Source organism: Ursus americanus, chromosome 26 (genome assembly GCF_024610735.1).
Source record: "Ursus americanus isolate L20-20 chromosome 26, mUrsAme1.1.p, whole genome shotgun sequence".
Taxonomy (NCBI): Eukaryota; Metazoa; Chordata; class Mammalia; order Carnivora; family Ursidae; genus Ursus; species Ursus americanus.
Window position 1 is genome coordinate 44,186,432 of NC_142152.1, and position 24,302 is coordinate 44,210,733.

General features: G+C 65.9%; 1 protein-coding gene across 3 annotated transcripts in view; it reads left to right on the forward strand.

Moving 5' to 3' along the window:
* Positions 1 to 23,604, forward strand: part of KIF26A (kinesin family member 26A) — a 41,458-nt gene extending 17,854 nt beyond the window's left edge. The window contains exons 4-16 of one of the 3 annotated variants that reach the window (XM_087856293.1): positions 3,160 to 3,350; positions 10,275 to 10,464; positions 14,669 to 14,878; positions 15,391 to 15,484; positions 15,797 to 16,059; positions 16,194 to 16,359; positions 16,466 to 16,628; positions 16,965 to 17,127; positions 17,754 to 20,607; positions 21,228 to 21,433; positions 21,558 to 21,578; positions 21,962 to 22,112; positions 22,392 to 23,604. In XM_087856293.1, the coding sequence (XP_087712419.1) occupies positions 3,160 to 3,350; positions 10,275 to 10,464; positions 14,669 to 14,878; positions 15,391 to 15,484; positions 15,797 to 16,059; positions 16,194 to 16,359; positions 16,466 to 16,628; positions 16,965 to 17,127; positions 17,754 to 20,607; positions 21,228 to 21,433; positions 21,558 to 21,578; positions 21,962 to 22,112; positions 22,392 to 22,573 (4,854 nt within the window). In that variant the 3' untranslated portion in view covers positions 22,574 to 23,604. Of the gene's footprint in view, positions 1 to 3,159; positions 3,351 to 10,274; positions 10,465 to 14,668; positions 14,879 to 15,390; positions 15,485 to 15,796; positions 16,060 to 16,193; positions 16,360 to 16,465; positions 16,629 to 16,964; positions 17,128 to 17,753; positions 20,608 to 21,227; positions 21,434 to 21,557; positions 21,579 to 21,961; positions 22,144 to 22,391 lie in introns of all 3 variants that reach the window. The other 2 variants (XM_087856294.1, XM_045776196.2) reach the window with 2 other exon arrangements.
* Positions 23,605 to 24,302: the final 698 nt, after the last annotated feature.

Sequence of the window (24,302 nt, forward strand, 5' to 3'; positions counted from 1 at the left end):
GATCCCCGGGGGGGGGGGGGGTGTCTCGGGTAGGTGCCCACCCTTCCTCAGAGATGTGGCTGGGGTGGCAGGGGGTGGAGGGTTCTGGCCTCTCTCTGACCTGGCGCCCTCCCTCTGGGCCTCAGTTTACCCACCTGTGGAATGGGCATTGGACCCGAGGGGCCCCTCCTCCATGTGGTGCTACAGGGAGGCCGCTGCTGTGATGGGGGCTGGGGGGTGAGACAGGGCACTTGGAAGGTCAGGACGTCTCTAGCCTGAGGCCCGTTTGGGGCAGGTGGGTCTGGTTCTGGGCACACACCCCGTGAGCCGCCCATGCCCCGCGCTGGGTCGAGACTGTCTGCATGATTTAGTCCTGGCTGTTTCTAGCCCCCTGTCCCTTGGCTGCCCCCACCCCATGGCTTGACGTGGCCCCCAGTGAGGTGTTCATCCTGAGGGGCAGGTGGACGCTGTCCTTCACATGCCCAGAGTGTTCCTGAGAAGGGTTAGTCTGGCGGTTCCCAAACTGTGCTCCACGGAACCCCGGCGCCCCCCAAGTGGTGCCGGCTGGTGTCAGGCACCTCCGCTGGGGCCCCTGGGACGGCGCGGCCTGCCTCACGCTCTCCTCTCTTCACGCTTCTCTTTCGTTGCTGCTCCGGTGCCTCCATCTCGTTTTGTTTGGCTGCCCCTCCCTTCCACCCCCTCTCTTCTGTCCTCCTGTTGTGGTTGTCCCTCCCCCTGCCCTCCCTCCTGCCCCCTCCGGCTTCTTTTGGCATGCCTGGGTTCTGCTTCTGGCAGGAATCGGCAGTGGCCATCCCGATGGCCGGAGCCGTGTCTCGGCAGCTCGTGGGACGGTGGAGCCGAGGCGCGTGCGGGACTCCTGAGACAGGTCAGTGCGGGCGGCCTGCGCCCTCGCCGGGTGGTACCAGAACATTCTGGCTGGAGGCGGACAGGCTGCATGTAACGGTGGGCTGGCCTGGGCTCTGTGGGAGTGGACGGAGGGGCCGTGCAGGGCCATGCGCGGCGGCTCTGCCCCTCTGTGATCCCCCCCACTTTGGTCCCCTGCTGTCTAGGATGCCTCACCGAGCAGAGGGACCGGGCCTGGCCCGTGCTGCTGGGCCTGTGCCCCATGACAGAGCCACCCCGGGGACTGGATGGAGCCAGGACGGGCACAGGGCGGGTGCAGGGCTGCTGCCTGCGGGACAGCACGGGCGCTTAGCCCAACCCAGCTCTGCTCTGGGGGGCGCGAGTCCCAGTGGTCACCATAGAGGCGGTGGAAGGTTGGAGCTCCTCCCCACTGCACTCTGCTCAGTTGAGTCAGGGCTTTCACAGGGAGCACGTGCCTTTAGTGGTGCCAAAGGAAGTCATGTTGAGGCGAGGGAGGATTGTGGCATGTGCGTGTGAGACAGGAGCGAGAGGACAGGCAGATGTCCAGGCCGTCAGGGAGTCCTCAGGGCTGGCTGCCTGGTGTCACTCATGCATTTGCCTGGAGCTCCCGCAGCCACCTGGAGAAGGAGCAGCTTACGGTTCTTGTTGCCTAGGTCTAGGCCTGGCTGACCCTCTTTCTGGAATGTTCCCTGTGAGCTGGTGCCCCCTGTTCCAGCAGCCCCATTTCCCTCAGGCATGGGGGTCACCTCCCAGATGTGGGCTTGGTCTGTCTTGTGTCTGCGTCCCTGCCTGGCTGTGTGCTCCTGGAAGACAAATTTATGGAGCACCTATGACGTGCCAGGCAGGGTGTTAGCACAAGGATGTGGAGGAGACCAGGTATGTGTGATAGGACCCCCAGGGTCTTCCTGATTCCTGACAGCTAGGGGGATGGGAAACTGTGATGCTGAGCGTGGCCCCATTACTCTGGGGGTGGGGTGCAGGAAGCACTGGACAGACTGAGGGAAGCTGAGGAGGGGTCAGCGGGCTGGGGAGGCCAGGATGGGGCACCTGGGGCAGGTGTAGGGAGTGGCCTGGAGAAGGAGAGGGCTGGCTGGGCTGGGTTCTGAGGGATGCCTAAGAGTTCCTGCCCTCTAGGCAGGAGGCGAGGCAGGTGCAGGGTGTGGTGGGTGAGGGCCTGAGCTGTTTCAGGTTCACCCTTCTCTAGTACTGACCTGTCCTTGAAGCCCTGGAGGTGGCGTGTGGCTTCCATCTAGCATAAAGTGTGGGACTCTCTGTGACTTTCCTTTGCAGACATGGCTTTACTGTGTCCCGAGAGGGGTTTGGAAGCTGGTGCTGCCCACGGGCTGGGCAGGGTGAGACCCTCCACCATGGTAGGAGTGGCGCTGCCATGAGGGGGCAGGACCTCCTTCAGAACGTTCCTCCTGGGGCGTGTGGTGGCTTGTCCTGCCACACTACCACCCCGGCTTCTGGCTGTGTCACTTGGGAGACCCTGAGGACATCGGGCCCTCCGGAATGTGACTGGGGCCGGGGGTCCTCACCCTCAGGGTCACCAGGCAGGCCCACGTCCAGTCAGCTTTAGGATCCCAGTCCTCCCGGCCAGGCCCCGGGGTTGCCTCAGGCAGCGCTGGTCCACAACACCCCGGGGCCGAGGTATGGTGCCCAGGCAGCTCGGAGGCTGGGGATGCGGGGCCCTTGGGGCAGTGGATGGGGCTGAGGGTGGCCAGGCTGAGGCAGGCTGCTTCCCTCCCCCCTGCCAGGGCCAGGTCTTGGGGTCCAGGGCCTGACAAGGGCACATAAACGTAATATACGGTGGCTGGATCTCAAATTTGCCGGCGCCGACTTAGGGATCATTCAGTTACATTGGCGCTTCATTACGGGGCTGTCTCCCGTTCCAGAATTTATTTTAGCTAATTAGTTGGAAATGCCAGAGTAGTATTTCAGATGACAGGAACATCATACGTTATCATACAAGGGGCAATCAGTGCTGGTGACAAATACTGTGGCTTCTTCTCGGATCATGCCCCGGGGCGCTCCCAGGTGGATGACTTGGGGCTGAGGGGTGCGGGGATCCCGTCCATCTGTCTTGACCACGGTGCTCACAACATTCCTGGACCTCGATGTGGGAGAGGCTGGAAAGTCTGGCCCTGGGTGGGCGTCTGTGCTCCGTGGGCTGTGCTGAGCTGGCAGGGTCCCGTGAGTGTGGGGCCCCGGGGAGCATGCTGGGGCTCTGGGGCGCGCAGGTCGGCCTCCCCAGCACGTGTCTGCTCCTTACGCGGGCTCCCTCCTTCCCACCAGGCTGAAGCGGCGGTAGCTGCTGTGGCAGTGGCAGACACGGTCCGGGATGGCGCCCCCACCTTGGGCTCTGACGGCGTGTCGAAGACGTGGGGCCGTAGCGGGGCCTGCACAACGGCTCTGGTCACCCCGGCCCCGGGCACCCCGGCGGGGGGCTCCACGGGCCCGTCTGCGGCAGCCTCCTTCTTCATTAGGTACGTCCTCCGGGGCTTCTTGGCGGGACCTGAGTCTGGCTGGGGGCCACTCGGACAAGCACCGCGGGCGGGGACCTCGGCTACTGGCCCCTGTGGCCCGCGGGCCTTCCCAGCAGGAATGGGGCTTTGCTGCTGCCCAGTCGGGCGGACGGGGAGTGGGGGGGCCGCTGCCACTGGGAACCGTGTCAACAGCCGTGGGCAGTGGAGGCTTCTTGCCCCAGGGGGGAGATGCTGCCACCGACAGGGTTCGAACCGAGTCTCTGCCCCTCCTGAGCTGTGTGACTGTGGGCAAGTCACACATCCCGTCTGTGCCTCAGTTTACTCTCCTGTCAGACAACGCTTTCCTCCGAGTTGCGGCGAGGTGCAGCGAGTTAGTGTCCGTGGTGGCCCAGCCTGAGGAGGCTCAGCCCTGGATGTCCTGGGGCCTGCGCGGGGCCTGTGTGGGCTGGGGCCACGGACAGCGGGCTGCTGCAGGCTTTTCGGGTAGCGTGGGGGTGGAACGGGGCTTGAGGGAGTGTCCTGGGGTGATGGAGGACATTGGGGTGAGCTAGGGACAGTGTCCGGGAGGGCAGAATCCCTGGGGCGGGGGCGGTGGCTGCCGGCACATTTCCCGTCGCTAGAGCCAGCCCCACTGTCAGCCAGGAGCCACGGTCCTGTCCCGGCCCGAGCTCTGGCGCGTGGATATGACTGGAGCCCCGGGTTTGGTCCCTCCATGTCCTCAGGATGCCAGGCCCCAGGTCCGGGGGATGTGGGCTGGTGTAGCCCAGGCCTGGCAGGTGCGGGGGTGGGAAGTGGTGTGGGAGCTGGGGTGTCGTCTCCGCCCGCGGCCCCTGGGGAGCCGTCTGTTGTCTTCGCCCCTCCCGGCAGGGCGCTCGGGTTCTGCAGACAGGAGGCCGAGCTTTCATCCTGCGTGGAGTGCTGTGGATTACAGGATATAATGGTGGTAATGAACGGTAATGGCAGGCCCAGCCGCGGGTCACTGTCCCATTAGCAGCCCTGGCGGGCACTGATAAGCCTGTCCATGAATCATGCCGCGGCTGCGGCGGGAGCCGGGCGCCTTATCGGGCACGGGCTGTGGATTTGCCTGGGGAGTGAGTGGTGGGGAGTGAGTGGTGGCGTGTGTGATGGGCGGGTGAGCAGTCTGGCTGTGGGGCAGGTGGGGGCCTGCCCCGCGGCGCAGGAGTCCCGTGCAGGGCACGAGAGGGGCAAACCAGGGCAGCAGGGAAGGTCCCTTCTGGGCTCGCCTCCGTCTCCAGGGCTGTCTGCAGTGGCCGTGCTCCGTCAGGCCTTGCTTGCGGGGGGATCTTCAGCCTTCTGGAAAGGAAAAGCGGCTGCAGGGTCCCCAGTTCGGGGGCCACACTGGCTCATTAGTAACCCCGTGGCCTGCAGAGTGGGCGCAGGCTGCCTTTTGTCTCCATTGGAGCAAGGCTGCTGCTGACCTTGGGAAGTTACCATAGAAACAAGGGCTGGGGACAGCGGGAGGCAAGTTCTCCGATGGGGCGGAGGCGGCCTGCACTGCCTGCTGCCATTACTTCCGGCCTGTTGGACGGCCCTGAATCGTAGCAGCTTCTAGAAGAGTCATTGGCCAAGCTGGGGGGGTGGGCGTCTGGTGGGGGGTGCCATCCGGAGCTTGAGCTCGCTGGGGCCGCAGGACCCCTAACAACCGGGTGGGATGGGAGTGCTCTGCAGCGTACAGCCACGCTCTTGTTTAGTGTGTGGCTGTGGTGGGGGAGGCTGTAGCTCAGAGAGAGGAGGGGCTCATCTAGGCTCCCCGAGAGATGCCGCCCCGTGAGGGCCTCAGGCGTGTGCAGGGTGTACATTCCGTGCTCCCACCTCTGCCCCTCGCCAGGCTCCTAGGGGGGCAGAGCGGAGCCCACCCCGTGCCCTGCCCCCTGGCTAGCTGGCATGGGTGTCTGTGGAGACGGTGTTGATGCACAGTGGCATCTGAAGGGACAGAGCAGAGTGCTGTCCATGCTGTTGAGGGCCACAGAGGTGGACCTGGAGGGTTGAGTAGGAGCCTGGCATTTGCCAAGTGGAGGCAGAATGGGGTAGAGGTTGGGCGTGTGGGTTCTCCTTTGGTCCTAGAGCACTCTGTGCGGGCCGACCCTAGCCTCAGGCCTTCCCACGACCTCTCAGCTGCTCACCCCGATTTGGTTGCATGTGTGGTTGCATGGGGGCTGGGTGCCCAGGACCTCATTGACGCTGATGGGCCATAGAGCACAGGGCTGAGGCCTGGTGCAGGAGGGCTCTGCGGGGACTGCCTCTCACCTACAAGGTGGGGCAGAGGAAGCCTCACAGCCTCTGGGTGAGGTTCCCAGGGGACGCGAAAAACGCCAGCCATGGTAGTAGGGGTCAGGAATCTGGCTGCGGGGACCTGGTGTCAGCGGTCTAGGGCCCTCTTGGCAGCCCTGCACCTCTGGGCCCTCCTGTGGACAGATCTGGGGGCTCTCAGGGCCTGGGGGTGGCAGCTCCCCGTGGGCTGGATGCAGGGTGGGTGAGGCATGGCTGGGCCCACCAGCCTCATCCCAGCCCAGCTAGTTAGGAAGTCCTGGGTTGGCCACGCCGAATGCCCACACGTGTCCGAAAAGCCCTGAGACCCTGTCATAGGCAAGGGCCTCGTCGTCTGCCTGTGAAACCGCGTTCTTGTTTGGAAGGGGCACTTTTTCTTTGTAAAAAGGCAAAGTATTCCCTGAGGGGCGTTGGAAGTGCCCATCCCCCAGCCACTCACTCACTCATTCATTCATCCATTCACTCCCTGCACACCCACTCCTCTGTTTCACCGTACTCCCCTCACCCACGCGCCCGCTCCTTCTCGCACCCTTGCACCCCCTCACCCGATCTCCTGAGCACCCGCTCCCTTGAGCACCCGCTCCCCTACGCACCCGCTCCCCTACGCACCCGCTCATCTGCGCACCCCTCACTTATTCATTCGCTCACCCACTCACTCATTCATCCATCCACTCATTCATTCTCTCACCTGAGCACCCCTCACCTGCCACCCGCTCCTCCATGCACCCGCACACCTGCTCACCTGCGCGCCCCCCACCTGTGCACCCACTTACCTGTGCAGCCCCTCACCCGCTCCTTCGCTTCTTCATGCATCTCCGCACCTGCTGACCCGTGCACCCGCTGACCCCGGCACCCGCTGACCCATGCACCTGCTGACCCCGGCACCTGCTGACCCCAGCACCTGCTGACCTGTACCCCGTGCACCTGCTCACCCATTGACCCCTGCACCTGCCGACCTGTGCACCCGCTGACCCGTGCACCCACTGACCCCGGCACCCACTGACCCGTGCGCCTGCTGACCCCGGCACCCGTTGACCCCTGCACCTGCCGACCTGTGCACCCGCTGACCCCGTGTACTGGCCGACCCGCGCACCCATGCACTCACTCACTCACGCACTGACCCACTGACTCACCCACCCGCTCGCTCACACGCCCATGCCCAGCCACGTCAGGGCGTCCTGAGCTTCCCGTGTTGCTTGGGCTTGGCAAACACCTGCCCTTGGGAGACCCTGCCTGGTGGACCGACACAGCTCATGAACTTGCGTCTCAGGACAGGGACTGGTCATAGTAGCAGGAGGCAGGGGCTCTGCGGAAGCCCAGCTTGGGGCCATCAGGGTGGGCTTCCTGGAAGAGTACCTTCTGAGTGGTGAAGGTGCTATTTGTCCAGCCTTCGCTTCAGATTCGGGCCACTCAGGCTTGCCTACACGTTCCTGCATGTCTTGCCTCCTGCTACTCCTCACCCCTGCGGGTCCCACCCTGGGCCCCCACCTCCAACAGTGCAGTGGGCCTTCCTGGTCCTGGGTGTGGTGCTCTGTGAGGCCCAGAACAACCCCCCCCCCCAACTCTCTGTGCCTTCACTGGTCAGAAACCAGGTCCGTGCCTCCAAAGGCTGCAGCCCTTGAGGCTCGAGGGCCAGTCCGGCCCCCAGAGCACCCCGCCCCCCCCGCCAGGCCTATGGACTGAGGTGCAGCTGCTGGGTTTGTACGAGTAGTTAACAGGGGCCTGGATTTCATCAAAGGAGAGAGTGCCCGTCCTGGGCCCTTGTTAATGCCGCGACATGCCTTTGAGTCATGCCTGGTGGGCTGAGCCTGTAAAAGCAGAACCTGGAGGGCTGGGTGGGCCAGGGCACAGCTCCTCAGCTCCCAGCCCCTCGGGGGCTGACCACAGGGCTGGCGAGGGAGGAGGGGCTGCCCTGAGTTAGGTCAGACCACAGGGTGGAGACTCCCAGGGCTGCGGGACCTCAGAAAGTGCCAGGCCCAGCCTCTGTCCAGGCGTGACCGGAACGTGTCCAGTGGGAAAGGACACCTCCCCGTGCTGTGCTGCTAGAGCCCTGACCCAGGTGCGCTGAGGTTGGTGCTGCGGACCCCTGGCTCGTGAGAGGGTCACGGAGGGGGCAGAGCCGTCCGTGGCCTCCCGTGTGACCCACCAGGCCAAGCGCTGCCCTCCGGTCGTGGCCTCTGCAAACTGGAGGTTCTGACCAAAGTCGCTCAGGCCTCCCCCAGCGCCTTACCCATCAGCCACGGGCCCTTCTCAGCCTCCGCATCCCCTGGAGGCTTGGGTGTGTGGGTTCAGGATGCCTTGCCCCCCACAGCTGCAGGGGTGCAGGCTGACCTGCCTGACCTAGGGAGGGGCAGGGAGCTGGCTGTCAGGGGGGGAGGGCATGCCTTGGCCATGGCCCTCTGCCGACCTGTCCCATTAACTTGAAGGCCTGGCCAGTGCCCTCCCACGCATGCTGGTGCTGCCCTTTCCCCAAATCCTGGGAACAGGCACCATGGCACCTATATTTATAGATAAGAAAGTGAATCCCCAGGGCCTCCTTGACCTTCATGGGCTCTGCCTAGGTCCCCAGGCCCTGCCTGCCCTCTTCCGCAGCCCCGCCGCTCACACCTGCGGAGCTCCACCCTCCTGGCCGTCCTGGCCCTGGGGGCAGTGCCAGGCAGGTGGGGCGGGGCTGCCTGCCAGGGCTCGTTCTCCGGGTCAGGACTGTAGCTCCTTCCCATGGGGCTGTTGGCAGGAAGCCGAGGCTTAGTCTGGGGTGGTTGGGGTCCAGGACAGGTGTCCAAGGCTGGGCGGCGGGCAGGGCGGAAGAGCCCCAGACTCCCACAGCCCCCTGCCCAGCCCCCACTGCCACCAGAGTCGGCCACACTGCAGTTTGGGTTGTGGCCATGCCCTGGCCTTCTTAGAGTTGCTCTTGCCCCCCCCCCCCACTTGCCCCCACTCCTCATCCTGCTCTCAGACGATGTTCTCAGCCTCCCTTCTGCCCCCGGTCTGCTGTGTGATTCTCAGGCAGCAGGGGCACGAGGGTCTTCTCGCAGGGAGTTTTGAGGTTACGAATACGTGGGCTCAGGCAGGAATCAGGCTCATGTTGCCTGTGGTCCGAGAAACCAAGCGCCCTGGCTCAGGGCTCCCTGAGCCCCCAGTTGCTTGGGTTCCTCCTGGGCAGCCTGTGGGCTCCGCTCTCCAGACCCCCCCAGCCCCTCCCCCGCCCCGCCTGGGCGCACGCCAGCCCCACGGGCCACCACACTATTAAGGATCCGCCACGCGTCGTAGATTACTTTTATTTCCCGCCATGACACCTCACTAGGAGGAAAGCCGTCCCCGGGGTCTCTTAAAAGACAACTTGTATTAAAGATGAGTGGGGTTAAGCAAAACGCTGGCGGGAGTGGCAGGCTGGCTGAGGGCCGGGCTGTCCCGTGTGGGCAGGCCCTTCTGTGGGTGTCCTTTGGAGGTGGGGCTCTGGGAGGAGGGGGGCGGGCCCCGCAGGGTGCGGAAGGGGGGTGCAGGCGGGCTCAGGTCACATCCCAGCACACCCCCTTCTCATGGGGGGCCCCCACCTGCCTGATGGGGGTGACTGAGGCCAGGCCATCTGGGCAGTGGGTGTGGAGTGCGTACGTGGACCTAGTGTCACCGATGACCTCTCTGTCAGTCACCTGGTGTCACCTGTGCTGGAGGTGTGGGGGGGCCCTGCGGTGGAGGGTGGCGGCTCTGATCCCGGGCCGACTCTCTCTTGGTGCTGTGGGAAAATGTGCCGGATGGCTGCGGGAGCCTCTGTGGGGAGAGCCTGGCAGGAGGGTCAGTGGGAACCCAGGCTGGGGGGCATGGTGGGCCCGCAGAGTGCGTGCGTTGGCACATGTGTGTAGGAGGGTGCCCTGAGAGTCTGGGACAGTGGCTCTCACCTGTGTGCCAGAAGCCTCTCCAGGGTGGGTGAAGACCCCGGGGTCAGGGGCAGACTGTAGGCTCCCTGGGGGTGCTGCGGGGCCGGTGGGGCCACATCCCGCAGGGCGCCAGCACCAGGCTGAGGCTGCTGGTGACCGGGTAGGGACGGTGGAGCTTTGCTGGAGGTGCCTCCCTGGCTGAGTGGCCTGGGGGCTGAGGCAGCAGGGGCAGCATTTCTGGTAGGATCAGAGGCCCCGGGCAGGGCGCGGGGGGGGGGGGGGCGGGCGTGGAGGGGAGGGCGGTGCGGCGGTGTCTGGGGGCCGCGGTGACCATGGGAACGCCGGGCTTTACTGCGCTGCCTGTCTGCTGGCACTGCCCTGGGTACCTTGAACGCTTCAGCGCCTCGGGGCTGCACACAAGGGCCTGTGCTGGTCGTGTGAGCCCATGCGAGCGACAGGGAGACTGAGTCACCATGCCCGGGTCACCCAGCCTATGAGTGGCTGAGCCCAGCAGGCTCCAGCCCGCCCCCCGCCCCCCAGCAGCTGCAGGGCTGGGGACCCAGGGCAGATGGAGCTTGGTGGGCAGAAGGCGCACTCAGTGCAGGGTGAGGGGAGGGGTGTCTGTCGCCTGGCCTGGCAGGGACGGGACATGGCAGCCCCAGCCCTGGGGCCCCTACTGGGCTGTGGGGCCGACTGGGGCAGGGCAGGAGACCAGGACAGCGCCGAGTGCCCCACCTGCCCCCTCTCCTCCCCTCCTCAGGGCTGCCCAGAAGCTCAGCCTGGCCTCTAAGCGCAAGAAACCTCATCCGCCTCCGGCCCCTGCTGCCCGCAGTGCCTCCCCCTACCCCACGGACTTCAGCGGGGTCCTGCAGCTGTGGCCACCCCCTACACCCCCCTGCCTGCTCAGGGCCGCCTCCAAGGTTAAGGACAACCCCGGCAGTGTCGGAAAGGTAGGCCCACCCTTGATGTGGAGGGGACCCCGGGGACCGGTGGGTGGGATGAAGCCAGGGGTGGCTGACGAGGTGCTGGGAGGGGGTGCAGGAGATGGAGGGATCCTGCGTCCTTCTCCCAGGTTGGACAAGGTGGGGTGCAGACAGGGAGACTGATGCCCAGGCCCATCTTGGCAGCTCAGGGTGGTAACAGGAGCCTCAGAGACTGTGGTGGGGCTTCAGGAAATGGGTGGGGGTCCCAGGGGCACGTGCTGGTCTCAGTGGGGTGGGACAGCCAGGGCTTTCTGGGACGAGGGGTTGGGGTCTGACCCCCAGGGACCCCCATACCTTGTGTCTGTTGGCATGCTGCCCTGAGGTAGGACTTCAGGGCAGGGATGGGACCCCTCCAGGCCAATGTGTGATCAGCTGGTTCCAGTGGGGAAACTGAGGCCTAGAGGGGGGAAGGGCCTTGCCTTGAACAGGCTGACTGGCCCTTGGCTCTGACCCCTGGCTCCCGTGGCCTTCTGCCGAGAATGGGTTTCTGTCCGGGCTCCGTCTGCTTTGCTCATAACTGCACCCTGGCCTTACCCAGGGTCCTGCGTGTGTGGGATCTGTGTGAGCACATTAGCGAGGTGGGCTCTTTGTGCCCACCGAGGCTGGGGACACTGAGGCACAGTCACACAGTTCTGGGGGTGAGGATTGGACTGAGTTTGTGCCCTGAGCATTTTGCTGACTTTCTGCCTGCACTGCTCCCGCTGGCCACTCCCAGGTACCTCCCTGAGGGTTTCTGGGATTGGGGTGGACCCCCCACACCCTGGCACCCTCCAGCCAGTGGGCCCAGGCACTGGGCCCAGCCTCTCCAGAGCCCAGAGCTCCCCCCGCAGAGGTGGTTGGCTGGGTTCCGGGCTCTCCCGGGCTCAGCCTGCCTCACCCCGCCTGGGACATGCCTCAAGGGTCTTGGGCTCCTGGTGACGGGGTCTGCAGAGGGTACCCTACCCCAGGCCTGAGCCACGGCCCCCAGTCTCATGGTGATTCTGCCAGGCTGCTCCGTCTGGAAGCCTCCCCTCACCCTGTCACCCCCATGCCCTCACAAGACCGAGAGCTGGCAGCGCTGGCCAAGCCTCATTGCGTCGGTGTCCCTGGGAGCTTGCTAGAGCAGGAATCTCAGCCCTGCCCGCCTGTGGCTGTGGAAGTGCCAGGGCCGTGGCCGGCACGCTCAATGGGACAGGGCAGAGTGGCTGCGGGGGAGGGGGCTCCCACTGCTCTGGGCCTGGCTCTGACCTTGGCCTGCTCACTTGGCCTGTCTGTACCGGCTGGGCTTCTCTGTCTGAAAGCAGGGGTGGGTGAGGGTGGGCTGTGCCGTGTTCCTGGGGCACCGGCAAGCCTCCACCACCTCCCCCGGGCGCCTGGTGTCCACCCACGTACTGGGGCTGGGGGCTCCTCCCTGGTCTCCGCGGTAGACTAGACTCCTCCCCTCCCCCGCCTTAGTCCCTCAGCACAGGGAGCCCTTGGCCACCAGTCCACTCACTGCCCCCCCCCCCGTGCCCCCTCCCTGGTTCCCTGGATGTTATTTGCACGAATGTCACAGTCAGAAATACCTCCTGAAAGGCGTTTCATGTTGTCACAGAAAAGAAGTCAGACCACACTCGGTTCCTGACGTTAATGTGCTGCTCAAGGTAGTTCGTCATCTCGCGGTGTTAAAACAGACATCCTTTCTGTGGGTGCTGAACAGCACCCCTCCCCCTCGCCGCCTGGGCCACCTCTTAGGAGTCTAAGCCCTTTTTTATGCAAAACGTGTTTTTTCCCTACCTGGCAGCTATTCAGCAAGGCTTTGTAATATCTGAACATTTGGGGGAGAGACTCAGCGCCCTTGTCTGGTGCAAAGACCCTGTCATTTCTTGGCTGGAATGACAGGATCCTTGCAGACAATGGCCTGTGCGTTCAGCGAGGACCCGGCGATGGCCTGCCTGGGCTGCCCCGTCCCCTCCCCGCAGGCTGGTGGTCCCTGCGTGGGGATTCATGTGGCTGACTCCATACCCCTGGGGCATTTCCTGCCTGCAAGAGCCGGCCTCAGCCCCCCCACGAATCCCCTCCAATCCGCACAACATTCGGCTCCTGAAGTGGCCGGGAGTTCACGCTGAAAAAAAATTGCCAGAAATTACCGGGAAGTGCACGTTTTCGTCTGCTTGGCAGCAGCATTTGGAAATGAAATAGTTTTGTTCGTGTCATCGGGGAATAAAAGAATCGATTCTCGCCTGACGGAGCCCAGGTTCGGGGAGTGCAGCAGAAAAGTGTTTCTTTATGCTTCTCCCCTGAGAACGTACCCTCCTTCCTGGAGCGATTTTGCATGTCAATTTGCCACGTGAAGATGGGCCTCGTGCGAACTACCTACAGTAAACCAATTTTGCCGGCGTTATGTATCTGTCACTTACAATTAAATCCGTGAAAAATATTGGCTCTGAAATGAGTCTGGTAATTTGATTTATGCTGTAGTGGAGAAATCGAAGATTTCATTGGGGAGCGGAAGGTGGTGTCCTTCAGCAGAAAGCACAGTCTGGTGCCCCCCCAGGAGGCCCCCCAGGGCCACGCCAGAGACGCAGTTTGGGCTGTTTCTTCTCCATGCGGGTTTTGGGGTGTCTGCAGTGCAGTTTGCTCTGGGCTCTTGGGTCTAGGTCCCGGCCCCCCTCCCCGCTGAGCCTCGGTTCCCTCGAGGGTGGGGTTGCTGGTCTTCTGTGGAGCCCAGCATCAGCATGGGGGTGGGGGGAGGAGGATGGGGGGCACACTTCTGTGTCTGTTTTTGTGTTTTGGGGTCACACGGGAGCAGAGGCTGCTTGGCCCACTGCCAGGGCCCCCAAGCTAAGACCCACCTGTGCCCCCCTGGCCAGGCCTCAGTGTCTCCAGCACCTCTGGGTGAAGTTGAGCTTTCCCTCAGGGAGGATTACTTACCATGTCCTCTTCCGTCCCAGTGTGTCCTTCTGCTGGTCCGGAACCCTGCCAGTACCTGGGGTTTGAGTTTGGCTTCCCAGGTGGCTATGGGGTCAGAGCCCTGGTCCTGCAGCTTCTCCCCTAGGCTGTCCCCCTTTTGTGCCTTTGTTGCTCTGGCCCCAGTGCAGGCCGACACAGGCAGACGTGCTCAGGGCTCCTGACTGGCCTGGGGAGCTGGCAGGAGGGACTCCTTGGAAGAGGCAGAGGCTGGACTGACCTGGGGGCTGGAGCTGCCCTCTGGCAGCTGGGAGGGAATCCTCGCCACGCCCGCCCCAACCCGCATCCCCAGCGACCTTCCTGGGACCTGCACTTGCAGCTTCCTGAGCCAGGCCGGCTGAGGTCGGGAGACGGGAGTGCAGGGAAGGCTGGGCTTTGAGGCAGCCCATACTGCAGGGGAGCCCTCCGAGAAGGGGTCCTGTTGGCAGGGTGTGAGGGCTGCGCCTTCCTTCCAGGGGTGGGGGGCTGTGTCTGCGGCCTGTTCTGCTTGCCCCTCTGTCTTCCCTTCTCCGTCTGCCCTCGGTTTGGGATTTGGGATTTGAGGAGACCCACTCTTAGGCTGTATGACCTGGTGACACAGTCGACCTGTCCGTATGTTTCCTCCCTCCTTAAGCCGAAGTGGACCTGGGAGGAGGGCAGCTGGGACGGCCGTGCCACCCAGGGAAGCTGGCAGAGCCGTGCTGGGGGCGGGGGGGTTGATTCTGGTCCCAAAGTCTCTGTGCCTCCAGCCTGGGCTCGCTTAGCTTCCGGCTCTGCCTTGGAGTCAGTGGAGGGTATGGAGGAACCCCAAATCAAGGGCAGGTGGGATGCCCTTGGGTGCCCTCCCCATTTCCGTCCCTCTGTTCGCCGGGGTACCTGGAGACTGTTGCCCCTCTCTGGCCTTTTCCCCCTTCTGTGCCCCACCATCTGTCCCCACCCTGTGTTCCCGCACCCGCTCTTGTAAGCTCCCCCCTCCTCCCATACCCTCTTGCTCTCCGTCCTGGCCCCTACTCCTTCTCTGCTGACTGTCCCGTGCCAGTCTAGCATCCCCTCTCCATGAGCCTTGCTTTCTGCCTGCCTGGCTGATCTCATATGGGATCCGCTCCGGCCGGAGTGGGGTGCAGGCATCCACATTCCTGCGGTGGGGATCCCCGTGCCGAGGCCTGGCCCGCTGTCTCAACTCGCGCGAGTTCCCCCTGCCTTGTAATTAGCGGCCGCTGGGCGGGCGGCTGCTCAGATGCCCGCTCCCGCCCTCCTCCCCCAGGTGAAGGTCATGCTGAGGATCTGGCCGGCGCAGGGGGTGCAGCCCTCGGCCGAGTCCACGTCCTTCCTGAAGGTGGACCCACGCAAGAAGCAGGTGACCCTGTACGACCCGGCCGCCGGGCCCCCAGGCAGCTCAGGCCCCCGACGAGCCTCTGCCGCGGCTCCCAAGATGTTTGCCTTCGATGCGGTCTTCCCCCAGGACTCGGAGCAGGTGAGGGTGGCGGGCACCCCAGGGGCTGGGGCCAGGCCTGTGCTTGCTGCTGGTGCCCAGTGAGGAAAAGGAGGAGGCAAGGGCCAGGCGCAGTGGCCCAGGCCCGGCCTGTGGTGCGTTACCCTCCTCCTTGGCCCAGCCCTGGGGGTCTCCTACCCCCCTCCCGGCCTAGTTGCCAGGCTGCTTCCCAGGGAGGTGCTGGGTTTTCAGGGGCTGCGTGGAAGCTTCGTGAGCAGGGTTTGCTGTTTGCTGGGTGTGTGTGAGCGTCTGGGGTGCAGTGTGGTCTGTGTCCCGGGCTGCCTCCGCGAGGGCAGGGTGAGCTGTGCGCCCGGCTGCCTCACACTGTGTGTCTTGTGCGCGCGGAGAGCTCCGTGTCCCAGGGCCTGTGTGCCAGCCTGGCCACCTTGTGTACTGCCAGCCTGCATGTGATGGGGACAGACCGGCGTGGTGGGAAGCTGGGTGTCAGCCCCTTGACCCTGGCACCTGCCTGCTGCTCTGTGCCGCTCTCCCAGGCTGAGGTCTGCTCGGGGACAGTGGCTGATGTGCTCCAGTCGGTGGTCAGTGGGGCTGACGGCTGCATTTTTTCCTTCGGCCACACGAGCCTTGGTAAGCATCCCCCATCAGCCCTTCTTCTGCAGCCTGGGCCTCATTTTGCCGGCGGGAAGGGGGATATGGGTTATCCCATACGGGCAATGGGTGGGCCCAGGGCTGGGGAGGGGGGCATGTGGAGAGGAAGCGCCTGCAGTCCTGGGAGACAGGGGCATTGGACCGGAGGAGGCCCCTTGGTTGCAGTGGTTGGCCCTGAGGGCCCCGGGCAGGACCTGGGAGGGCAGGACCCTGGAGGCCACCTGGCGAGGCTGGGCTCTGAGGGCGTGTCAGGCTGAGTGTGGGGCCCTGACACGCCCACATGCCCCCCAGGCAAGTCCTACACCATGATTGGGAAGGACAGCTCGCCCCAGAGCCTGGGCGTTGTGCCCTGCGCCATTTCCTGGCTCTTCAGGCTTATTGAGGAGCGCAAGGAGAGGACGGGCACCCGCTTCTCAGTGCGCGTGTCAGCCGCAGAGGTGTGCGGCCCCGACGAGAGCCCGCGGGACCTGCTGGCTGAGGTGGCTGCCGGCAGCCTCCAGGATGCCCAGTCCCCGGGCATGTACCTGAGGGAGGACCCGGCGTGTGGGGCGCAGGTAGGCCACCGGACCCGTGGCCACGGACCGGGGTGGGGGCAGGACTGTGGGTCTTGGGGGGCGGCGAGGGTGGCCTCCGGGAGGCAGCCCTGGGCCACAGCTTGTGCTCCGCCCTCCCCTCTGCCCGTCCCCAGCTGCCAAACCAGAGCGAGCTTCGGGCGCCCACGGCAGAGAAGGCAGCCTTGTACCTGGACGCGGCACTGGCGGCCCGCAGCGCCCGCCGGCCTGGCTGCAGCTCGCACCTGCTCTTCACACTGCATGTCTACCAGTACCGCGTGGAGAAGTGCGGCCGGGGTGGAAGTAGGTGTCGGCTCGCCACCCCCCCCCCCCCCGTGGTGCCTGGCGCGGTCCGCTGGTTCCCGGTGCCCCGGGGCCGCACCGCCACCTGCCTGCCCTGTGCTTTCAGTGTCCGGAGGCCGCAGCCGCCTGCATCTCATCGACCTGGGCGGCTGTGAGGGGGCACCCAGCCGTGGCGGGGAAGCCCCCGGGGGATCCTCCTGTCTGCCTCTGTTGGCCTTGGGCAGTGTCATCTTGGCCCTGGTCAGTGGAGCCAAGCATGTGCCCTACAGGTGAGTGGTGGGCTCCGTGGTGGGCAGTGGCAGGGGTGGCCCCTGGGGAGCCAGCCAAGGGCATGGCGGGCACATCCAGTGTGCCTGGACCCCTGAGCTCCGTGGGTCTCTGTCCTTCTCACCTGCTGGGCCTCGCTGCCCGAGGGCTCGTGGGGGTTCCTGGCCCCAAGGGCCGGATGCCAGAGCTGAACCTGGGCTCCAGGCTTGACCCTGTCCTGGGGAGAGGACTGCCTCCCTCCCTCCCTCCCTCCCTCTCTCCCTGGAGCACCCTACGCCCAGCCTCCCACCAACATCCCCTCCCCAGGCCCTCAGCCTCTGAGCAACCCTCGCCCCCAGGGAGCACAGGCTCACCATGCTGCTGCGTGAGTCCCTGGCCACCCCCAGCTGCCGGACCACCATGATTGCCCACGTCTCGGATGCGCCCGCTCTCCACGCCGAAACACTCAGCACCGTGCAGCTGGCTGCCCGCATCCAGCGCCTGCGCAGGAAGAAGGTCAAGGTTGGTTCTGTCTCCTGCCCTTGGATCCTCAGGGTCTCGTGTCCTCAGAGCCCCTGCCTGGCATGCTGAGGGCCTGCTGCCCGTCCCTGGTGGACTCCCTGTGTGCCCCTGGACAAGGCAGGGCGCTGCGCCCCACATCACCGGGCGCCTCTGGCAGAGCTGGAGCTACTCCCAAGGGGGTTGTGGTTGCCAGCCTCTGTGCACCTGGTCAGGGTGCAGGCCTGTGGTCCCCATGGCTGGTGCCCCTCCTGAGCCGGGCGCCCTGCCGCCAACCAGCAGGGCACTTCCCGGGCAGCCCTCGGGGGGCAGGAGGGTGGAATTGGGGGTGCCCTGGGGTCAGACGAACTGGGTCTGAATCCTGGCTTTGCAGTTACGTGCGGTGTGGCTGTGGGTGTGAGTTCTTGCCTCGCCGTGATTCGGCTTAATGCTGTTTCCTTGAAACTCCGGAGCGGGTCCGGGCATGCTGGGTGCCTGAGCCCTTTGGTGCCATTGCTGCCTTGGTGGCATGGTGGGGGGGCTGGATGCCGCCATCGTGTCCTTCCCTGGGCTGTGGCGTGTGTTACTGGGACGTGGGGGATGAAGCGGTGGGTAAGGCGGCCGCTCACGCGGGCCTCCTCTGCCCCCAGTACGCGTCCAGCTCCTCGGGCGGGGACAGCTCCTGCGAGGAAGGCTGCGCCCGCCGCCCCCCACACCTGCGACCCTTCCACCCCCGCTCTGTGGCCCCGGACCCTGGCCGCCTGGCCCCCAGCTCGCCCGGAGACCCTGACTATTCCTCCAGCAGCGAGCAGTCCTGTGACACAGTCATCTATGTGGGGCCGGGAGGGGCCGCGCTGTCCGACCGCGAGCTCACCGACAACGAGGGCCCGCCTGACTTTGTGCCCATCATCCCCGCGCTCAGCCGCCGCCGGCCCTCCGAGGGTCCGAGGGACGCTGACCACTTCCGTTGCAGCACCTTCGCGGAGCTGCAGGAGCGGCTGGAGGGCATCGATGGCAGCGAGAGCCCCTCAGGAGCCCTGGGTGTCACCAGCGGAGCCCAGGCCCCCTCGGCCTGCGGGGGCAGGAAGCTCTCCCCGCCTGAGGCCGCCGCCCCCAGGAAGGCTGTGGACTCTCCGCTGGCTGCCAGCACGCCTCGAAGCAGCCCCGCCCCGGACACCTACCGGGGTGCCCTGGAGCCCTCTAAGGCCGGTGCTGACCAGAGGGAGGGTGGCAGCACCCGGCCCGAGCTGCTCGTGCCAGACAAGGCCGCAGGGGGCGGAGGCAGGAGGCCACTGCCCAGCCCGGCCCCCCCGCCTCCCCGGCAGCTGGAAGCCGGCAGAGCGCCAGAGGACCCCGGGGGAGGGAGCGCCGATGGCGTGGTACGGACGCCCCCCGTGGGCATGAGTGGGCAGGCCGGCTGCCCCCGCCCCTCTGCACGAGGCCGTCGTCTGGAGCGGGGCCTGCTGACCACCACGGTGACCCTACAGCAGCCCGTGGAGCTGAACGGTGAGGATGAGCTGGTGTTCACGGTGGTGGAGGAGCTGTCCCTGGACGGGCTTGCTGGCTCCGGCCGCCCCGCCAGCCTGGCCAGCTTCGGCAGCAACTGCTCTCTGCAGGCCCTGGCCTCGGGGTCGAGGCCGGTGAGCATCATCAGCAGCATCAACGACGAGTTCGATGCGTACACTGCGCAGGCCCCTGGCGGGCCCTCAGAGGGAGCAGCCTGGGCTGGGGGCAGCCACGGCTCCTCCATCAGCTCCTGGCTCAGTGAGGTCAGCGTCTGCACGGACGACCACCACAGCCCCGCACCACAGCCTCCCTTCCGGGCCAGCCCAGACTCGCCGGCAGGGCCCGACCCCCTGGGCCCCCCGGTCCTGGGTGGCTCCCCAGACGAGGGCAGCTGTCGGTTCCCGGAGCACGGCAGACCGGATAGTCCTGGTCTGGCCCGGAGTCCTCGTCCTGGGGACGTGGCTGCAGCAGCCCCCGCCCGACCTGGCAGGGAGTCGCCAGCTGCGTCCCTGTGGGGGGCAGCCCCAGCACAGACTATCCACTCCAGCCTTCCCCGGAAACCGAGGACTTCCTCAGCGGCCAGTCGTGTAGGCTGCGCTCGCCTGGCCCCGAGCCCACCTGGACCCGGAGGCCTATTCGAGGACCCCTGGCTGCTCCGGGCTGATGAATGTGGCCCACTCCAGGTGGCCTCTGCCAGCAGGGCCCCCAGCCCAGCCCCAGTGCTGGCTTGTGCCCGGAGGGTGGTGGACGGTTGTGAGATGGCAGCCAGGGCGGCCCACAGGCCAGAGGCTGTGGCTCAGATCCCGCTGCTGCGGAGGGGGGCCACCACGCTGGGTGTGACCACGCCTGCCGCATCCTGCAGGGACGCCCTGGCCGATGCGGCGGCCTGCCTGGGTAACCCAAAGGCTGCTCCTGGCAGCAAGAAGAATATGGCTCCCAAGGGAGGCCTCTTCCCGAGGCCTGGTGGAGCGGCCCCCCCAGCCCCTCCAGTGCGCAAGTCCAGCCTGGAACACAAGAGCAGCCCGGCCCTGGCCGCTCCCCAGGCCGGGGGCCTGACCCGGGCTGGGGCTGCTGCCCTCCCCCGAGGGGAGGAGGAGACCAGGCCCAGTAGCCGGGCTGACCACTCCGTCCCCAGGGCCACATCCAGCCTGAAGGCCCGGACTGGCAAGGCAGAAGCAGCGTACCGTCCCGGCATCCATGGCTCTCTGGAGCGGTGTGAAGGCCTGGTGCACGGCAGTGGCAAGGCCAGGGAGGCTCCTGGGAGGCCAGCCCGGGCCGTGCCCAGGTTGGGTGTACCTTCCACCAGCCCCGTGCCTGGGCCCGCTCCTGCCTGTAGGGGCAGCCCCGCCAAAAGCGTGGGGACTCCAAAGCCCCCAGCTGGCGGGGGCAAGGGCCGCAGCCTAACAGCTGGCGGGTCAAGGGCTCTGGGTGCTCCGGTGAAGCCACTGACCCCGGCGGTGGGCAGGACCCCTGGCGGCCCTGTGATGGCTCCCAGGGCGGCCCCGCGGGCCATGCCCGGCGTCGGGGCCAAGGCCAGCCGGGGCACCATCATGGGCACCAAGCAGGCGCTCCGGGCCGCCCATAGCCGCGTCAATGAGCTGGCAGCCAGCGGAGCCCCTGGCAGAGGCGGCCCCTCCTGGGGCTCAGCGGACTCGGACAGTGGCAGTGACAGCGGCGTGAACGTGGGGGAGGAGCGGCCGGCCGGCCCAGCGCTGCCCTCCCCCTACAGCAAGGTGACGGCCCCGCGGCGGCCCCAGCGCTGCAGCAGCGGCCACGGCAGTGACAACAGCAGCGTGCTGAGCGGCGAGCTCCCGCCCGCCATGGGCCGCACGGCCCTGTTCTACCACAGCGGTGGCAGCAGCGGCTACGAGAGCGTGCTGCGCGACAGCGAGGCCACCGGCAGCGCCTCCTCCGCCCCCGACTCCATGAGCGACAGCGGGGCCGCCTCCCCGGGCGCCCGCTCCCGCAGCCTCAGGTCCCCCAAGAAGAGGGCCACAGGTGGGTGAGGGCACGATCCCTGGTGCACCCTCTTCTGACCCCGCAGTCTCCCTGAGGCTGGGGCCGTCTGCATTGGAGCGGGATGGTGAGGGCCGGTGTGTGCGTGGGTCACCCCAATGGGGTGCAGGGCGTCAGGGGAGGCCTCGGGCTTGGGGCTCCCAGCCTGGTGCTCCCCTGGGCTCGGGCCCAGCTGCCTGGGAGCCCCCCAGCCAGTATGGGGGGGGACCCAGTGGGCTGGGCCAGCTGCTTGCTCTGGGTGTGGCGGAGCAAGTGGCCACCAGCTGGGGTGGGGGCAGGGAGGGATGTGCTGGGAGACGTGGGTGGGGCGCCTGGTGGCCTGGCTCTGGACTTGGTCCTGGAGGGCAGCCAGAGTAGGGAGTGCTGAGCGGGGCCTCAGTGTGACTAGGGTGTTGAAGGCTGTTTCTAGGGGAGCGCTGGCCAAGAGCTTGCTGCTGTATGGGGCTGCCGGAGCAGCCGTCCAGGCGGCAGGTGACTCCTAAGGGCTGCGGGCTTCTGGACGGGCCTCTGTGCTCTCCCTGCTCTCAGCCCCCGGCCAGGTGCCAGGGCCTGGGACTGGGCCCCAGTCTCTGCTCACCCCACGCCCCGGCTGTCTGCCCCAGGTCTACAGCGGAGACGGCTGATCCCGGCCCCCATGCCCGATGCTGCTGCCCTGGGCCGCAAGCCCAGCCTCCCTGGGCAGTGGGTGGACTTGCCTCCGCCCCTGGCTGGCTCCCTGAAGGAGCCCTTTGAGATCAAGGTGTATGAGATCGATGACGTGGAGCGCCTGCAGCGGCACCGCCCGCCCCCGAGGGAGGACCCGGCTGAGGTCAGGGCCGGCCGGTTCTGGGGGCCTTGGGGTGCTGGTGGGGAGAAATCCTGGGATGGCAGGGTGGGCCCCTGGGGGTGTGGCCCAGCAGCCAGCTGACCTTCCCTTCCCCTCTTGCCCTCAGCCCTCCCAGGATGCAGAGAAGGTAGGAGCCAGCCCTCCCCAGCCCTGAACCCATGGTGACCACCGATGCCCACCTTGGGCAGAGTGCGCAGTCGGAGGGGGTCCCGAGGTCACCACTGTTGTCCCGTGGAGTTGCACCCGATGGAGGGTGTCCCATAGCTGTGCCCCTTCGTCCCGGGCCCGGGGTCCAGGCAGACACTGGCAGGCTGCTCTGAGAGCGCCTGGTGGAGCCTCAGCTGTGGGGGGCCCGGGTCTGACCCCTGCCTGCTTTTGAGGCCCTACTGTACGTTTGCTCGGGCCTGGAGGCTGGAGGAAGTGGCCATGGCCGAGGCCTGGGATGCTGGGAGACCCTGGGAGTAGCTTGTCCTCCGTGCTGAGCACCCTTGCCCGCCCCTTGCCCGCCAGGGTCTGGTGTGCGCCAGTGCCAAGCTGCGGCTGGCCGAGCGCAGGCAGCAGCGGCTTCGGGAGGTGCAGGCCAAGCACGAGCACCTCTGCGGGGAGCTGGCGGAGACCCAGGGCCGGCTGATGGTGGAACCTGGCCGCTGGCTGGAGCAGTGTGAGTCCCCCACCCTGCTGGCTGGAGCAGGGTGAGCCCCCACCCGCCTCTGCTGGGAGGTGCAGTGAGGGTCCCCATCTGGGGGAGACAAGGCTTGTAGGACCCTCATCTCTGCCCTCTGCCCTGGGTCTCCTTCCCTGCTCTGCACCCCAACCCAGTCACTTCCCTCGAGAGCTCCAGTCGCCCTCCTTCACCTTGGCTCAGACAGGGACCCAGGCGCTGGGAGGGGAGAGAAGCATTCCCTCGGCCCCTGACCTGCTGCCTGCTGTCCCTCCCCAGTCGAGGTGGACCCGGAGCTGGAGCCTGAGTCGGCTGAGTACTTGGCGGCTCTGGAGCATGCCACGGCCGCCTTGGAGCAGTGCGTGAACTTGTGCAAGGCCCATGTCATGATGGTCACCTGCTTTGACATCAGCGTCGCCGCCCCCGCTGCGGTGCCGGGGCTGCAGGAGGTGGACGTCTGAGGCTGGGCACAAGGGCGCGGGGAGGGGACGTGGGATGGAGCGAGGACGTGGCGGGGGTTGGAGGGATGAGGGTGCAGAGGGTCCCGTGCAGGACCGGCGTGGGGGGCTCCGAGGCGAGGAGCGTGCGGGAGGGGCTGGCCAGGCGGAGTGGACGGAGGGAGTGAGTGAGTGTTCCGGAGACGAGACGGTCACCACCCAGACAGCAACGCAAGTGCCTTTAATCTTGAATCGGACTTCTCTCTTTTTGCGTTTGGTGCTAAGGACTCAAGACACCAGCAGACGGTGTGCTCGGGCTGTGGCCTCGGTGGCGGCAGGGGCTGTCCAGGTGCCAGGCCGGGGCCTCTTCCCAGCCAAGCAGTCTCATGTAGCAGGACCACTCTGGGCCCAGCCGGCCCGTGGGTCAGGATGCAGGATTATTTTTCCTTTATAGCTGTTTCCTCTTGGCAGAGCCGGGCCTGGTGGTCTCCAGACCCCCATCTGCCCGTTGTCCTCACTGCAGATCGCAAGGGGGGGTCCTCCGGGCAGGGATGGCCGACCTCCCTTCCCCCGGGACCTGCTCTGTCCTGAGGACATGGGGAGGGCAGCGCCCACCAGGCGCCTTCTTCTACGGCAGGAATTCTTACCAAAACCACAAGCAAAAAACAAAACAAACACACACACAAAATGGGGGGGTGGGTAAGAGTTTTGTAAAGGTTCTGTTAGGTTCATATTTTTATATCATTTTGCCTATAAATGCAGTATTTGCAGTGGGAATTTGGAGACAAATGATCTATGTTTTTATGGTTTTCTATGGAAGGTATCCCTCAGGCCGGGCTCTTTCTGGTGGGTGCCCTGGGCAGGGCGGGTGTCCTTGGGCGGCACTTCTTGCCAAATGCAGACCGGGGGTGAGCCTGCCGACATATGTGTGTTCCCGCCACAGTGGGCTGTTTTCTGACCCTTGTGCATTTTCTAGGGGCGTCCAGACCTTTGTACAAACGTGTAGATAACATCTTGCTACAGCTTTTATTTGTGAATAAAAGACACATCAGTTGTTAAAATGGCTCCTGAGCTCACTGGGCACGCTGCCCTCGAGGGTCCTGGGGCGAGGGGGCCTCAGGGAGTTGGAGGGACACGTCTTCAGGACAGCGGGGGACCTGCCCTCTGCCCGCTGGTTCTGCAGGGCCCAGACTTGCAGGTGAGCGGGGCCAGAGCAGTGACGGACAGACGGCAGGACGTGCTTTATGCAGGGCTGGGATTCAAACCCCATTCCCTCTCTGACCCCCTTCCTGAGCTGCTCCGTCTGAGTCACCCAGCTTTTGGGGTCCCCAGGCCGAGGTGGGGATCCAGAGACCAGGGCCGGGCACCGGAAACAGCATTTTCTGGGGGCCTCCTGGGCCCTTCCCAGGGATTAGGTTAGCTGGGGAAATTGAGGCAGGTGCTGGAGTGGCCCCTGGGAGATCCTCATCTCCTCCTTCGGCCCCGCCTGCCTTTCTAGGAGACAGGTGACTAGACACACTGGACACATCAGGCCGGGACCCTGGGGCTGACAGGAGCCCCCACTGGGGCCTGTCCCCCCGCTTCCTGCAGGCCTTGGGCGGCTCCACCCGCTGCTCAAACTGTGGTCTTGAGCCACCCTGGCTGCTGCCCCCACCCCATCTGGGTGCCCCCCAGACCCCGTGCAGGCAACATGGCCCCTCCCCGCCAGCGGGGCCCTTCCTAGTGAAGTCTGGGATGCCCTCCAGCATGGGGG